General features: G+C 36.1%; 1 protein-coding gene across 1 annotated transcript; it reads right to left on the bottom strand.

Annotated features, from left to right (window-relative positions):
* Positions 1–9,122: 9,122 nt before the first annotated feature.
* Positions 9,123–17,596, bottom strand: LOC140145737 (glutathione S-transferase theta-1-like). The gene is made up of 5 exons (XM_072167416.1): positions 17,367–17,596; positions 16,400–16,487; positions 13,951–14,098; positions 11,764–11,931; positions 9,123–10,322 (listed from the first exon to the last, which is right to left on the bottom strand). The coding sequence occupies exons 1-5, from the start codon at positions 17,482–17,484 to the stop codon at positions 10,161–10,163; spliced, it is 684 nt and encodes a 227-aa protein (XP_072023517.1). The 5' UTR covers positions 17,485–17,596; the 3' UTR covers positions 9,123–10,160.
* Between the last annotated feature and the right edge of the window lie 648 nt (positions 17,597–18,244).

Below are 18,244 nucleotides of genomic sequence, written 5' to 3'. Positions count from 1 at the left end.
CCAAACGTTCATACCCCAGCCCTTAAAGTTGACATTCCCATAAAAAAATTCAAATTTTGGAATTCTTAATTTCATGGTATTTGACTGTGGGACTAAGTGGCCTTTCAAATCCTTGAAAGTACTTATTAAAAGAGGTTTATTTAATCAATAATTAACAGTTAAACTATGATAATCCCTATTCAATCCTGTGTAAGCCAGCGCAGCCGACTGATGATGATGATGGTATCATTTTATTTAAGCTTTTTTTTATTCAAATCATGAAATGTCAAAAATCTGACTTGTTCCTGGTTTTGTCAGAATGGGTCACATATTTTGTTAGATGTAATTTATTGTCTCGCCTGAATGTTCAGGGAGAGACTTAGTAATCACTATGGTGTGTGTGTGTCCGTGTGTGGGGGTGTGTGGATGTGTGTGCGTGTGTGCGTGTGTGTGTTCGGAAAAAGCTTGTGAACGCGTTATCTTGAGAACCGTAAGTGCTATGATGATGAAACTTTATAGGGGGTAGCATGACCAGAGGGTGTCGACCTGATTAGATTTTGAGCGCAAAATATGGTAATTAAGTACCTAATTTGCATAATTTATGCGTAATAAGCAAAATACCTTGTGAACAGATTATCTGGAGATCCGTATGGGGTACAGTGACGTAACTTGGTGGGGAGTAGCGTGGCCAGATGCTCTCGACCTGATTAGATTTTCAGCGCAAAATATGCTAATTAAGTACCTAATTTGCATAATTTATGCGTATTTGATGCATATCAAGCAAAAAAAACCTTGTGAACAGCTTATCTGGAGATCCGTATGGGGTACAGTGGCGTAACTTGGTGGGGAGTAAGCGTGGCCAGATGTTCTCGACCTGATTAGATTTTCAGCGCAAAATATGCTAATTAAGTACCTAATTTGCATAATTTATGCGTATTTGATGCGTATCAAGCAAAAACCCTTGTGAACAGCTTATCTGGAGATCCGTATGGGGTACAGTGGCGTAACTTGGTGAGGAGTAAGCGGGGCCAGAGGTTCTCGACCTGATTAGATTTTGAGCGTAAAATATGCTAATTAAGTACCTAATTTGCATAATATATGCGTAATAAGCAAAATACCTTGTGAACAGATTATCTGGAGATCCGTATGGGGTACAGTGACGTAACTTGGTGAGGAGTTGCGTGGCCAGAGGTACTCGACCTGATTAGATTTTCATGAGGTCAAAGGTCACATACAAGGTCAAAGGTCAACTGAGGTCACCAAATCTTTTAATAATTAATTTTCAACTGTGCATCACATATCCCAATAACAGCTTGATCGGTCATGTAATTAAGGAAATATGACGACTTTAAGATAGTCGCTTTCTTTGTAAAGTATAGCAAAGTAGCACTTTCAATGAGTGATAACTCGTAAAGGAAGCATCTTTCTGTTTTGATTTATTTGATGAAATAGTTCTTTGGTATTGCCAAATTTGATTTTTCAGCGCAACATACTTTTTCCAATTTCGTGAGGTCAAAGGTCACATACAAGGGTAAAGGTCAACTGAGGTCACCAAATCTTTTAATAATTAATTTTCAACTGTGCATCACATATCCCAAGAACAGCTTGATCGGTCATGTAATTAAGGAAATATGCGACTTTAAGATAGTCGCTTTCCATGTAAAGTATAGCAAAGTAGCACTTTCAATGAGTGATAACTCGTAAAGGAAGCATCTTTCTGTTTTGATTTATTACTTTGATGAAATAGTTCTTTGGTTTTGCCAAATTTTTGGAAGGTCATTACGGGGTCATCCGAGGTCACTCAGGGGTCATCTGAGGTCAAGTTATTAAAAACTTGTATGGGCATGAAACTTAGTGGGTACAGTCATCATTTAAAGCCAAATTTTTGGAAGGTCATTTTGGGGTCACCAGGGGTCATCTGAGGTCAAATTAGTAAAAACTGTCGTATGGACATGAAACTTGGTGGGTACAGTCAACATTTGAAGCCAAATTTTTGGAAGGTCATTTTGGGGTCACCAGGGGTCATCTGAGGTCAAATTAGTAAAAACTGTCATATGGACATGAAACTTGGTGGGTACAGTCAACATTTCAAGCCAAATTTTGGAAGGTCATTTCGGGGTCATCTGAGGTCAAATTAGTAAAAACTGTTGGATGGACATGGAACTTGGTGGGTACAGTCAACATTTAAAGCCAAATATTTGGAAGGTAATTTCGGAGTCACCAGGGGGCGACTGAGGACAAATTAGTAAAAACTCAGTATGGGCATGAAACTTGATGGGTACAGTCAACATTTAAAGCCAACTTTTTGGAAGGTCATTTCGAGGCCACCAGGGGTCATCTGAGGTCAAATTAGTAAAAACTGTCGTATGGGCATGAAACTTAGCACGAGGGGTACAGTCAACATTTAGAGCCGACATTTTAGAAGGTCATTTCAGGGCCACCAGGGGTCATCTGAGGTCATATTAGTAAAAACTGTTGCATGGGCATGAAACTTGGTGGGTACAGTTACCATCGGCCAGATAATCGTGCCCAGCCGATAACCGCCAAATTCATTTACCTCTCTACCAACAGTTATCGCAAAAGCAGGCGGTCACAAAAGCAGGCGAGACTCGTGGTTCGAGAACCGCCTTGTACTAATTGGTGCTAATTTATGGTAAAAAATATTTTTATATCCTTTTTATTAATTCAGAGCTAAGAAGATATTATCCCGGGGATATTATAATATAATGTAATATGTAATGTTTTGTACATTGTTTTAAAGACACCTTTCCAATAATAATTCACATGATAATTCAAAGGTAAGAAGATAATAAACAATTGTGATGGATTACAGGGAACGATCTATGAGTACTACCTGCTGATTGGTTAGAAGACTATTATGATTTATTGAGCCAATTAGCAGTATGGTAAGAACGATGGTAGGGCTGAATTGAATTGAGCTTAAATATCTAGAAGCTGTATTTTGATTGGTCACTCAGTTGAATATACCGAGGAGTTAACCATTGGCTGTGGAGAGCCCAGCAAACACACAACGTTTTACATAAAATGTTTAAATGTTGGGTTAATCAGGTTTTGCCTGTATTGGGCTGTTTTAAAGCATGTTGGTAATGTGATGGTATAATACTTTTATTATTTAGCATGGTTAATTGATTCTGCTGCATGCTTTTCAATAAGGGTTAACCATCATGTATACCATTAGTATTGGAGAGATTGCGATTTTCAAACGTAGCATCAAACGTACGTGGAATCTATTCAAAATCCCGTCACAGGAGAGTGATTTTGAATAGATTCCACATGTATACCTTCGATGCTACGTTTGGAAATTCGCAATCTCTCTAATATGCTTATACCATTACTTTCCCCTTGCTCATATAGATCCGTAATACCATAAAAACTCGATAGTTAGCATATGTGCTTACTATCGAGCGCTTTCGAAAACATGAAATTGTACCAAAGTCCGACGCTTTACCAACTGAGCTAATGTGGTTGAGACGCACATTTGCAGGTTTACTTGTTAGTATATAACTATGTGTATTGCTCAAAACCCTGTACACTTTTGTGGATGGGGCTCTTCATGTTTGCATGTTTTAAAAGTGCTCGATAGTAAGCACATATGCTAACTATCAATTTTTTATGGTAATTCAGTAGTTGAATTCTTGGTTGTCACCCGAGAGGTCACAAGTTTGAGACTTGCTGCTGCCCTGCATTTTTTACCACTATATTTTCCCAATGTGTGCTTTTAAATGATATTAAACTTGAAGAAAAAAGTATTACATCTAAAATATTGCTTTTAATATGATTGTTTTATCAATGTGCTCAGGCATGCATACAAGTAGGCCTAACTGTACTCTCCTATTAAGGTTGATTTTTACCATTTGTATGCAAATTAATGCTGGTTTCATACTTTCTGCCGCTTGCTGCTGAGCGACATGACGCTTCATCATGCCGCTTAATGTACTTCTCTGCAAGTGGAGCGGCATGACTATATGAAAGGCAATGTTGGCCTCAGTACCGCTCCAAAATTGTATATTGTTCTTATATTGTCAACACCCTATATTATAAATATTGTTTTCATACAGCTCCATACTCCGTTGGTGATCAATATTCTATTGTTGACACAGATAAAGAAAGTTTACATATGCATTGTGACATAGACCTGTGATTGAATATATTCTATACAACACCTGGATCTTAGGTGAATGGGCTAAATGTGTTCCTTTATATAATTGTAATTCTCAAAATTAAATATATCACAATTTCAACTTGCGATTGAAAAATTGTTACGCATAAAATGCAGTAAAAATATTTCCAGAGCAAACAACAATGGCTGCTGGTTAGTGTATTTAATTTCAAGTTAGTGTATTAAAAACAAAACCTGGGTTTTACCTGAAAACAAATCGAATTTCCTTGTAATAGCAACACTACATGGGGTACTAGAGCATGTACGCAAATCGTAATAATATGTAGAATAGAAACTTGGTGGTATCTAATATGATAGTCGTATGATGTTTAACCTGAGTCGCTCGGCCTATCTCGAACAAAATCGCCATGCGTAGCTATTGAAAAACGAGAGGATTCGCCGTACTATCACGACAATTTTTGACACGAAGATACAAAATTAAATATATCACAATTTCAACTTGCAATTTAAAAATTGTTACGCATAAAATGCAGTAAAAATATTTCCAGAGCAAACAACAATGGCTGCTGGTTAGTGTATTTAATTTCAAGTTAGTGTATTAAAAACAAAACCTGGGTTTTACCTGAAAACAAATCGAATTTCCTTGTAATAGCAACACTACATGGGGTACTAGAGCATGTACGCAAATCGTAATAATATGTAGAATAGAAACTTGGTGGTATCTAATATGATCGTCGTATGATGCTAAGCCTGAGTCGCTCGGCCTATCTCAAACAAAATCGCCATGCGTAGCTATTGAAAAACGAGAGGATTCGCCGTACTATCACAACAATTTTTGACACGAAGATACAGGGATGATGACGCTGTGCAGAACGGCACCTCTCTGAGTTGACTTGAATTAAACTCCCAGCGATGCTGCTGCTTGGGCAAAGCGGTGAATTGATCGATATATATCGGCGGTCCGCTGGTCACCGCTAGCGTTTCTGGTGCAACTGCGCAAAATCATCTTCAGCACGGCAAGCGGCAGGAAAGTATGAAACCAGCATAACACATCTTTCCCTGAATAACTGGATTTCTCGAAGCTTGGTAGTATATAGTCAAGCTTCCTAAGCCAGACTGAGTAGGCTAGTCCTACCAATGTGGATCCATTTTATTGATTTATCTTTCTAAGTGACTGATATTTGATGTGGAATTGTAAGAACTGGTAAAGGACTAATTGGGCTTAAACCCAATGGCTTAGGAAGACCAATCACTATAGTCATGCTTCAAGAAACCAGCCCTTATTGTTTTGAACTGAACCATGACGAGAATACAACATTCAGTCAGTGCTTCATTGAATAGGTTTCAATCAATTTATTTTGTCAATCTCCATGACTGGTCATCAAATTATAGATTTACATTAATATTGCAGATTTTTTTCATATTTACAATGTAAAAAATATATATCAGAACATTATTATTATTATTTATGGTACATCATATGAGGAATACATCCACTTTTAATTAAGAAAATATATTTTCCTTTTCTTGCATCACACAAGATACATCATTGCTACATACTTTATACTGTAAAAGTGGAAATTTTTGTGGTACATTAATTTTCGCGCTTTTGCATGCAACACAGCTACTGCAAAAATATAAACTGGCGATAATGTTCTTTTAATGTATTATACATGTAGGTCCATGTAAGGAAACTCAAAATCACAAAATTAAAAACAAGCAATAGGAGTTCAAAATCTACAGAGCGCAAAAACTTACACACACAAAAATTATCACTTTTACAATTAATATTACAAAATAATTGAACTTCAATGGTGTATTGATACTGGCCTGCATGTATGTATAAACGACAACAACAATTTATATAGCGCATAATGCCCAAAGTTTCTAAGCTCCTTCAGAGAGAAAAAGAAAAATATTGCAAAAACAAATGAAACAATTAAATAAAGTGCATATTGAATGGATGTCTTCAAATTCTATGGGAAACTAGTGGAATATAGGAACTTCCCAGCAAACACAAACATTTTCAAAAATATTCGCAAAAGGTCAGAAAAGCTTACAATGTATAAGAAAATGTTTAAATGTCATGTTCTATAAAGGGTGTCAAATGTTTTATTAACATTCAAAACAGTTTTGAAAACTTGCTGCAAAATATTCTAATATGCTATTAAAGTGTTGACAAAATATTTTGCACAAATGTTTTCAAAAATATATTTTACAATAACATTTTACATTTTAAATATGCTTTTGTAGTGTTCTTTCCTACAAAATATTTTAAAGTGTCTTTTATATATTAAGGCCAAAAAACATGTTTGTTTCCTGTAGCAGGTCAAAAAAGTCAAATGCAAAATATGGGTTTTTTTTGTTTTGTTTATTTAGATACATGTCTTCAAATGACAAATTGTTTTTGCTGCAAATTGGAATGGGAATTTACAGTGGGTCTCTCCGACACACACACAAAAATCATATTTCTTCATATTCAAGGATATCTATGATCCCCTTTCAACCTGCAGATTTAAAAAGGTATTAAAAAAATGTGTGATGTTTTCTCCAGTAGTTTTTCACTACGCTCATTTGTTGTGTAATGTGTAAATGTTTACTCCAGTAGTGTTTAATATTACTTTTGTGATTTTTCCATTTTTTTTGGGTTTTTTCTTTGAAAAGTGAAAAAAAAATTCTAATGTGCAAAATAAACCGTCAAAAAGCGTAATGCGGGCGCTACAGGAAACAAACTTTTTTTTTGCCTTACCTGACATTTTATAAGGATAAGGATGTTTTTTTTTTTCCCCCCAGTTTTTGTGTTTGCTGGGTTAGAATCATTTTTAGACAACTTGTATATTCTATGTTTCACATTTATCTCCAATGGGCTTTTCCAGTTGAAATCCATACACTCTTTATGGAAGTCACAACCTTAATCTTCCATACAGGGAGTGTGAATTTCAAACGAGGTCACTTGAATGAATGACTCCATAATTATGAAGTCTACATCCACTTTGTGGGAGATTTAATAAGGTCATGTCTTCCATAGGGGTGTAAGGATTTCAACTGGAATAGCCACATTTACTTATTAGTTGTTTAAGGAATCGGATAGCAATGTGGGACATGAAAGCACATCAGACAACAAATTGCATTCTGAATACAAGGAAAGTCCCTGATATCAAATAATTTTTTGAAATTTGCCATAGTATAATACAAATGTTATGGCAAATTATTCAAATATGATATTCAAAATGCAATTCGATATGTCTGATGTGCTCTCAGGTCTTTGATTTACTAATGTTTATTTTGATAATAAGGATACAAAGGTTCAAGAAAATATCAGAAAATTATTGTCAACACTGAACCTAATAGTTTTGAGATTCAGAATACTGAATGAACCTAATATTTTTTTGATTCAGAGAACAATCTTATCTTTCATTATTTACTTCCTACCAAACTGGCCAAATATAAACAGATAAAACTAGTTACATTGCATAGTGTAAGACCACACACTAGAATCACTGGTCAAGTAGCCCAAATCATTTCATAAATCATTTTGGTGGCTCACAAAAGATTGGTGTAGATATGTATGGTCAATTCCAGCCAAAGCGGGCCAAAATTCTCTCTGGGGTCCATTTTGAAAATGTTTTCCTTTTCAATTCTAGACTTATCAAATGAGACAATCATATCTAGTGAATCATCAGGTGGAAGTGCCATCGGATTAAAAAATAACTTTTCTTGCTAGACCAAATAAAGTGTTAAATGCGCATATTCATGTTACCCACGAATTCAAGCATTTTTCACCTGTTGTACGCCATAAAATTTCACTTTCTTTAATATCTTTCAATATTTTATGTGTGACTCATATACACTAGAAATCGGTGAAGACTTTGAACGTAAAATAGAATTTTATTACATATATCTACAAAGAAATATTTTGGTTATTACAAATTTTAAGAAAGAACCAGGTGTACAGTTAAGATTGTGTCAATTTTTCTAACTCTTTCCAAAGTGGCTGTCATTTAATATTACTGTATTATTTCGATAGATTAGAATAAATACTTCATATAAATATAAAGTTAGATTTTGTATCTCGTCGCAGGGATGAGGATCTAGGATGGATTCGTGGGTAACAGCATCTGGAAAATAGCAATTCCTATTAATTTTTTTAAATAAAAATAAAAAATACTTTTCCGTATGTCAATAATTCAGGCTGCAATGGCACTAAAATGAATTTTAATCAAAATACAAACTACATGGAATATTTAGAATGGATCATTATGGCATTTTGGGTATAAAAATTTTGAGAATAATGAAGTTGCCAAATTCAACTAGACAGAGCAAACAGTTTTATATTATTATTTTAGTAAAATCATTCCATATTTTCATGCAACAATATTCTATTAACTCGTGTTTGACAGTTCCTATGAACTAAAACACTATCAATACATTGTTAACTATAAATTCTATAATTTAAGTAGGGATTCGTGGGTAACCAAAATGTTCGTGGGTAACACATATTTGAAGGTATGTATTGGTAAGCGGCAAAATAGAAAATATTACAGAAGGTTGGAAACCATCATGCGTTATTCCTCCATTGTGTTTCAATGATTCCCGTTTCTCTAACCAATTGCATTTACCCAAAAATGGTAATTTAGGATAATCAATCAAAACTTCATGATACAGCTTCAGTATACCTTCAAGAGGACGCTATTAAACAGGACTGTTTTGGAACCTATTTCGCATGTTTTCAAAATGTTAAGATGCATAAGAAACATATAATTTACGAGTAAATCCTTGGATTCGTGGGGAACGCCGAATTCGTTGGTAAAGCTATAAGTACTATGGTACCGTTTGGGGTTTGCGTTTCTTAGGTGCATAAAGTGTAAGTACTGTAAAAATTATAGCATACCCATGGCTTAAATATGTGCTGATTTAAACTTAAAATAAACAATCTCCTTGTTTTTCAAGGTTAGCATCTATTCGGGATTCGTGGGTAACAAAAGTTTAAACCGTTGTAGAGTCTTTTTTAAAGCGGTGAACATATTTTTACGATTTACAATTTTAAGCGCTTGTCAAACTAAATTCAGTGTCCAAAGTCATTAAATGTTAATTTAAGTTATGGCAATTATATTTGCTGGACTCGTGGGTAACAGTTGATACGTGGGTAACGTCAAATTTGATTTTATGGAATTTTATGGGTAAAACATATTTGCATAAAATAATCACTTGGACCTCAGAATTATAGAACGAAACTTCGTTTCATGATATAGTCATTTATGGCATATTCACTTAACATTTTTCAGAACGATCATTTTATTTTTGATACGCGGGTAACAAAATCATTAGCCAAATTGACTTAATGTCCTCTAGAGTCCACAAACTTTGGTGGAATTCAATCGTTTTACATATGATGAGAGATCATGCAAACGTCTTTCTACCGGTAATAATTTCATTTTGATTGAAGGATCTTCAATGACATATATGGTGCTTTATCTTTGAATTTGTGGGTAACGCCAATTCATTTAAGCCATCATAACTTGTCCCCTGGTATGACTTGCTAGTAAAGGCCTATATGCACAAAGAGAGCGCATTGAACGTGACATGATATGCTCCATCAATAACATGATTTCCTTTATTAATGACATTTTAAAGTGGAAAGTTAACATAGAGAGAATTTTGTCCCGCTTTCGCTGGAATTGACCATATATAACAATTATAGATTTGATGGATGGTGCAGATAATAAATATAGTTAACTCTAATACCCTAGGTGCATTTTGGCACTGGGGAAGGAAAGAAGGGAGAAAGAAATAAGGGGGCTGGATATTTTCTTTGGAAGGGGGGCATGAATATACTGGGGAGGGTCATAGAATTTTTAGACCAAAATAGGGGGGTCATAATTTTTAACAACAAAAATAGAGGGGATTATGAAATTATTAAAGGCTGGTGACTTAAAATTCTTTTAGTTAAAAAATAAATGACATCCCCCTAAGAAGAGAAAACTGGTTTTCTTGGGTGCGCATATGAACCACAGACCCCTCAGGACTTGACCCATGTGTACTACTTAGCATATTTTGTCTTATTCTTATCTCTTAATTTATGCATCACTGAATGGACCTCGTCGAAATCAGGGTTCAGCCGTTGTCTCACTCGTTCAACCCACGATCCTATGAGAGGATGTGCTTCTGTAATATCATGGCCTGTTGCTGTAACATGCTCCACCTGAAGACAAAGAAAAATACAAAACACTAGGCTCTCTGAGTATTCAACTGCTCAAAATAAGGCAATATTTTCTCATTTGAGTTTTTTTGCAAAATCTTTCACAGCCCAACACTACTCCATACTACAAAATACTGTGTGATGTATGCATCCCACCAGTGGCCACGCCAGGAATTTTTTTTGCGGGGGGGGGGGGGCATTAGGGGGGCAAAGTGGATTTTGGGGAGGGGGCAAAGTGGATTTTGGGGAGGGGGGCAAAAGCAACAAATTTTATGCTAAAAATAACCGCAAAAAGTGGAAATTTTAGTATTTTTGGGTTTTTACTGGGGGCAAGAGTTCTGACTGGGGAATTTGCCCCCCCCCCCCCTCCGTGGCGCCGCCACTGCATCCCACATTATGTAATAATGCAATCACCCTAAGTGACGCTGTACACACGGTTTTGTTGGCTGTGCCAGCGAAACAGGAGAGGTCTGGGGTTTGAATACTGACCAAAACAAACGACTTCTTTCAATACTCGAATGTAAGTACATGATACGTGCTGGTGACCAGGCCCGTATCCAGGATTTTTTGTGGGGGTGCTGATTTTGAAAATGTGGACTTTTTTTCAAGGGGGAAGGGGGAAATATTATGAAAAGTGGACTTTCTTCCCCAAATTTGGACATTTTTTTTACCAAAAAAGCTTTAAAAATCTGATTTTCAAATCTGAAATTCAACTAACCTGGAATTTTTGTTGTGATGGATTTGCCCATTTGTTGACCATTGGCGACTTTTGGTTGAATGAGGGTGTTGTATAAGTTTGGCAATTCCAGTCCATGATCACAATTTAGTTCTGGCGATTTCTTCTTGATCTGGAGGGCCTCCTGCACCGCCCTCATTCGACCAAAAGTTGCCAATGGTCAACAAAAGGGCAAGTCCATCACAACATCATTGGACCTCTTCTGATGAAGGTGTGTATCACACATCGAAAATTCAAGGTTAGTTGAATTTTTGTGCTGTAAGTTAGTTTAAACTTTCAGAAACTTCTTTCAAATATGAGAGAGAGTTAACAACATTGAAATTGATATGAACATGCAGAGAATTTTATTTGCTGTAGTTTCATACCAGTATTAATAATCTATATCCTCCAGATGAGTATATACTATTTTTGTGTGCATGGAATTTAACCATGCAACTGTGCATGTTATATGTTACATACGATAGACATGCATTTGTGGTCGTTTGCAGACCTCCTTAAACACTTCCGCACACTTGCGAGTACCCGCAAACACAAGTACATACCCATATAAACACTTGTCCATACATGTGTGTCATACCCATAAACAGATTTTAAAACACTTGCAAACAAAATTTTAAAAAAATTTGGAAACATTCTGACTTTTATTGCTTTTTACACTTCGCCATTTTTGCTTTATACGTTTTGTGTGTCCCAGTGTGTTTCTCTTACCTCGCATACTCCTAATAAATCGGCAATACTGATGTCACTGCCACATAGGTATTGTTTGTCTTTCAGGAAAATCTGTTCTAGATTTGTCAATGTTTTTTCCACCTCAACAACAGCTGAGGATAACTTTCCTTGGTCTGTCTTTGATCCCGTAACACTGGGTAAAATAACCTGAAATGACATGAGTAAGCATGTTGAAAATGTGCTATGATTCTGCTAAACTGTGAAAGCAGCGTGGCGCACTGGTAAAGGTCTTTGCCTTTGGTGTGAGAGGTCCTGGGTTCAAGAGGTTACTCACAGGTTACTCGCAGGGAAAAATCCACTCTCCCTGTAGCTCATCTGGTAAAGGCGGGAAGATGAGCCCATAGTTCAAAGACCTCATAACAGTCGTTTCTGATCCATTTAATAAGCACTAATTGTTGGCTACATTTGCCTGTCCTGTAAAAATGCCCTGACCAACTATCTACAGCGACCCCCTTCACAAGGTCACTTGTGCCTGGCTGAAGTTTTGTCTCCCAGCAGCTCTTAGATTTCAACTGTTAATGACTAGATATGCTTGACATTTTTTTAAACCTAAATAAAAATCAAGGACCATCAGACCTCATAACATACCTGTTCTCACCAATGTCTTGGGGGCACTTGTATTTCAAGTTGTGTATAAACTCGATAAACAAAAAAAAGCAAGTAAAAAGGGTCTTTTTGTCAAGTTTCTACAGGGTATCAAAAAAGCAAAAATGGGTTAAAAAGGTACCTTAATCACACAGTTACTCAAAAAGGGTAGCTTAAAATTTGGCTCACAGATGCTGACAAAAATCAGTTCAAATGAAGGTAAAATTCTGGGAGAAATAATGTACTTTGACCAAAACTCTTCCAAATGTGTGATTTTTGTTTGTTTTTCATTTCTTTACCTCTTGACTGATCGCTACCGGCCAAGGGTAGCGCTAGGCTGCATTTTGGGGTCCCGGACTCACCAAAATATAGTTCGGACCCCCTACATGTATTTTTAAATTTTCTGCGAGTTCAGGGGTCCCTGCAGACCCCCAGCTTTTCAATCTAGCGCTACTGCAGACATACTATTTCTGCTGCATTTGTGCAACTCTAACTCGCCAAACTCTACTATGGACCCCCTACTTTCAGATTTCCTGTAAGTTTGGGGGTCCCTGTGGACTCTGAAGTGCTTTGTTCTAGCGCTACCCCTGCTACCGGCAATTCATAACAGTAATAAACTTGCCTGGGGTAGGAGGAGAACAAACATGTAGTTTTTGCTTTGGGTTTATTTTACACTAATGAAAAATACTTAATTTGGGTACTTTTGTAAAGTCCTTGTAGGTGAGTGATATACAACTTGAAATACAAGTGACCCCTTGAGTCAATATTTATAAGTTATCTAGCACCATACATAAAGTGATCAGCAGCTTATCACTTTATCATGTTTATAAAGCTTTGTTTAGTTTGCTTTTACAAAATGTAGGTCATTGGTCAATATGTCATGCCAAGTTTACCGATAAGAAATCGGTGGCTTAACCCCACGAGAACAACCTGCTGATTGGGCGAAATGAATATTGTGTCCAATTTTTGTTCCAATCAAGGAGGGTATTAGTAAGATCATCTGCAAATGCAAGTTTGACCATAAATAGTTTAAAGCCTAGTCATAATTGGCAATTGAAATGAGAATTTCAAGTTACCAACCAATCGGAAATGCTGTTAGATGACCAGTATAGTGTCCAGGGGGTTAAGTTAGTACAATTGACTCTGAAATAGATCTTTAATCTAAAACACAGACCATGTTTTTTTGCTATTGGAAGGTTGAGAAGGAACGAAAAAGGAGAGAAGATGAACAAAGATTTGATTTAGTACCCATGCAAATTTACCCTGGGACCCCTTGGGTGCCACGCACCACGATCACCGACCTCATGTCACTGGGGTTACGCTGGCCCAGCCAGTGATTTGGTGCACATATATGACTTAGGGTGATTGCGTAATGGCATTCATGTTGCATACATGCACATTGCACGCACAGTGGTTTTCCTCGCCAAAGATTTTATAACTTAGGGTTATTAAACAACATTTATTTTATCTACAGTGGTGGACCCCAGTGAAACGTACTGAATACATTGGATATATGTTTGATGTTTTCAGTTTTGCATACTACCTTCCAATATATTTTATTGTCACCTTCTATATGCTCACCTCATAATTAAAAAGTTTGGTAAAGTTGAAATGTGCGATATGTTGCCACCCCATGAACTCATCTACTTTAGCTCTCCTATCAAGGTCCTTAGGGTACCAATGACCAGGGACGTTGTATTTGTCAGACAAATACATCAATATTGCCACACTGGTTGAAAAAGAAAGAGAGAAATTGATAATTATGTTCATTGATTAATTTTAGATGCAATTAATGTATAATAATTAATATTCAACCAATTGCACATTTGCCTGATTACTGTGAACATCCAAATTCTTCACTAAAATGTTAGTCATCAAGGTCAGTAAGGTCAAAGGTTACTTTAACCCTAACACCCAACCCTGCTTTTTGCTATTGGGCGTTAAAGAATAAACGAAAAAAAGGAGAGACGATGAACAAAGAAGTCACTTAGCACCCCGAGATTTGAACTTTTGACCCCCCGCATGCCAAGCACACGATCACTAACCGGTAGCCACGAGAGCATATACTGTAGCACTTAGAGTGATTGCGTCATCGCAGGCGAGTGGCGTAGTGTCATAGGGGCACGGGGGGGCATATGCCCTGCAATCGATTGCAAAAATTAGAAAATCCCATAGGAAAATTGCGAAAAATGGCTTGTGCCCCCCATCATGGTCAGTGCCCCCAATGTGATGACCCACGCTTCACGCCACTGTCGCAGTGATTTTCATTGTGGTATTTTGTGGCATTTATGGGTGTTAGGGTTAATTAAGGTATTGAGTTACACAGACATCATTTTCAGATCAATGCTTATACTTACAGTGATACTTTGTGCAGTATGTTTTACAACTCATATCATCACCATATGACCAGCAATCATCACAGAAAATCCAAAAATAATTATGATTTCTGGTCAAACCAAAATATTATGGCTTTAAATATATTTTCTTTTGAGGTCTTTTTAGTAGTGTCTGCCTGCTAGGTTCACTATGTTCACAGTTCACTACATCATACAAGTACAGGGTGTCCCATAAAAAATTACCGGATGAATTAATTTGGACGTATGTCGAGAAATAGACATCACAATCCAAAAATCTAAACATCATCGTGTAGCCCATCTTATTATGCATCTTATACACCAATTTAACTGGAATCGGTTGATTGATTGCGAAGAAATGAGCGATTACATAACGCATACGTCAATTCACTTCATTCCAAGTTTGAAAGAAAGATCATTCAACACAATGCGCACAAGTGGTCATCTGTCAATGGCCTTCATATTTTGTTCTGTAAACTCCTTTCCGTTTAAAAAAAATCTGTTTCTTGCAAAACATTTATTAGGTTTTGTTCAAATTTGAAAACCTTCACGATATTGAAAGCTTGCATGTAAGATGATGCTCGATACTTGTAAATATCTTTTTGTGTTAATGTTGGATACAGAACTGTTGCATAAAGTTTTTGGAATATTTCCAAGAAATTGTAATTCAAAGTTTAAAGCTTTTAAAACGTCAACATTAATGACGCATCAAAAATCACACCTAAAGCACTTGATCATTGTCATTCCTGACGACTCAAATGTTCTTCGGAAAGTTAAAATATAACATATTTGCACAACCTAAAGAATTAAAGATGGAAAGCTTCCAATTGCAGAAATCAAAGTTTTCTCGGACAAACTGATATTCATCTTCAGTGAAAGCATGAATAACATAACACCATCAGATTATAAAATAGATAATGTGGACTAAATTTAATGAGATACACAAACTTTAGGAACCGGTGAGCGAGTCATGAAGAAAGCGCTTTTGATCAAACTTGGAATGAACAGCATTAATGCGTGCATTATGTAATCGTTAATTCCTTCGCAACCAGTCAACCGAATCAAATAAAATTTTCGATGTTTTCCGATGTTGAAAATTAAATGAGGTTAGCTAGGTTTAAGGGTAGGGGACAGAGTGCCCCCCTGACAAATAATGAAAGAAAATCAGGAAGGCAAAGCCAAAATATTGTAAAATACCAAGTTTTTGCATGCTACACACACACACACATTGTCCCAATTAAGCCCTTTTTTTTCTTATATGTACAGTCCTCTCTAAAAAAAGTATGTATCCCACCGATAATACCGGGTCAAACTGATGCAACCAGTAATTGTTGGTATTTTAGTGTTTTCCCAAATTTTTTTATTTTGACCCCCCCCCCCCCCACCAAGAAAGCTGACTAAGCCCTTGGTTAAAAGATCATTCAAAATAGCAACTTGTAATACTATTTCATATTTGACATAGCAAACCCCGGGGTATGAGAGGCCTCAGACAAAAAAGAGAGGATTATTAAAAAAGCTGAAAAATCAGGGTATATGGGCTGAAAATAAAAGAAAATACGTAAAATTTGGCAATAAAAAAATGAATTCTCACACCCCTGCAAACCTTATTTTCAACATATTAAACAAACCTTCAAAAAGGGGGCTGTAACCTTTTTTATTACTATAGATAGACTTACCTTTCACTAAGTTTAAAGTTGCCATCAACAATAGCTGGCACTTTCTTCATAGGATTGATCTGGGCATATTCTTCACTTTTATTTTCAACTGTAAAAAAGAGTTGTAAAATAGCTGCTATATAACATAAATTTATATCGGTACATGTTTTTTAATGATGTTATAAAATTATAAAATGTATTTGACTTTAAATATTTTCAAAAATTTTCTGTACAAAATATTTTACTTAAGTGTCAGTCACACAAATTTGTACATCACCAGGCACAACAAATTCTATTCTGAATATGATCTCCTTACATCAAATAATTTTGAAATTTGTGAAATAATACAAATTGTATGGCAAATTATTTTAAAAAATTGACATTTTTGACATTTAAAAGTCCTCGAAGCAAACTATAAATCTAATAATATGTACTTTAAAGCGTATGTAGCTGGGATGAAAAGCCGACCATCATATAACAATCAAAATGTTGATGTTTCGTATTGAAGATTGAATAGGTGCAAGTTGGTACATGTGTAAACATTACAAATATGAAAAAAAAATCAGGTTTGAAAAAAATTAACCAATTTCATATTATATATAAGATCGTACATTATGGCTTTAAAAAGGGCATTTCGTGATCCACAGTATCATCCCCCACTTTTCTCACAAAAAAATTTGGGATTTTTATCACTGGCTAAATGTTTATGTACAAAAACTTTCTTGCAGATTAATTTGTTTAGCAAAGTAGATATCGTGTTTCGTTCTGGTGCACCAAAACGAAATTACAACACATTGTCTATGGAGCAGTGTAATACACGTAATCATGCATATTACTCGCAAACGAAAAAATAGTATAAAAAGAGGATGCAAGAATCACGAAATACTCCTTTTAAGTCGTAAGTCCTCCAATATTCGAGATCACTACATGTTTATCATGCCGGACAAGTATGCAGAATTCGACACTTTCAAAGTTACAGAACACTTACATTTTCTTAGAGCTATTGGCTTTGGCGTGAATGGTATAAACTTTTTATTTGCTCGACAAAATAGTAGAACAGCTCTAGATGGATGTGACAAAATGTCATAATATACTTTGACGCTCATTTTTGCTACACACAGTTTCCAAGTGTTTTCCGACGACACACTAGTCACAGCCTTCGAAGCATCAGGTCATCGAGAATCCTAAGGGATCCTTGCCATGCCGAGATTAGATGTTTACATGACGGTTGCCACAGCTGTTGCCACATCTTGCGCCCAAATCAAGCCCAATATTCACGCATTATTTTTGTGAGGAAATCCTGAGACAGGAAAACCCACGTTGCTACCACAATTGCTTTTTAAGTTGCTTTTAAATAAAATTCACAGTGTTGTGTCTTCGGATGTGTCTGTGTGCATATTCTTATTTCTTAATTATTATTAACACAATTTTTGTGAAGTAAAACCCAGAAGACCACATAATGGTCAAAAGTAGAAACCCCGGGGACCGGAGTAGAAACTGACTGATCTTTATCGGTCTAGTCTATGCAAATATATGATCATCACAACCCGGGTCACAACCTTGAAATTTGGTATCACAATCATTTATTTTGTAAATATTGAAGTAGATTTTCTAAGGGACCGTTCACAACAACTTGTCCGGGGGGCCTGATGAAAAAGGGGGTGCTGAAAAGGTTTGACCCGCCTCCTAAGGGGGCCCTGAAAAAGTAACCACAAATTTTCCTGGGAAAATTGAGTTTATATGCTTTTTCTATATGTTTATGGGGTTAAGGTTGACCCATAATTTTCATGTCAAAAAGGGGGCCCTGAAATTTTCGAGGTCTGTAAAGGGGGGGCGGAATTTTGTGATGATTTTTTTTGTGTGCAT

This window comes from Amphiura filiformis, unplaced genomic scaffold (assembly GCF_039555335.1).
Source record: "Amphiura filiformis unplaced genomic scaffold, Afil_fr2py scaffold_596, whole genome shotgun sequence".
NCBI classification, from domain to species: Eukaryota; Metazoa; Echinodermata; class Ophiuroidea; order Amphilepidida; family Amphiuridae; genus Amphiura; species Amphiura filiformis.
Note: the sequence above shows the minus strand (reverse complement) of the source record. Positions and strands in the feature narration are given on the sequence as shown.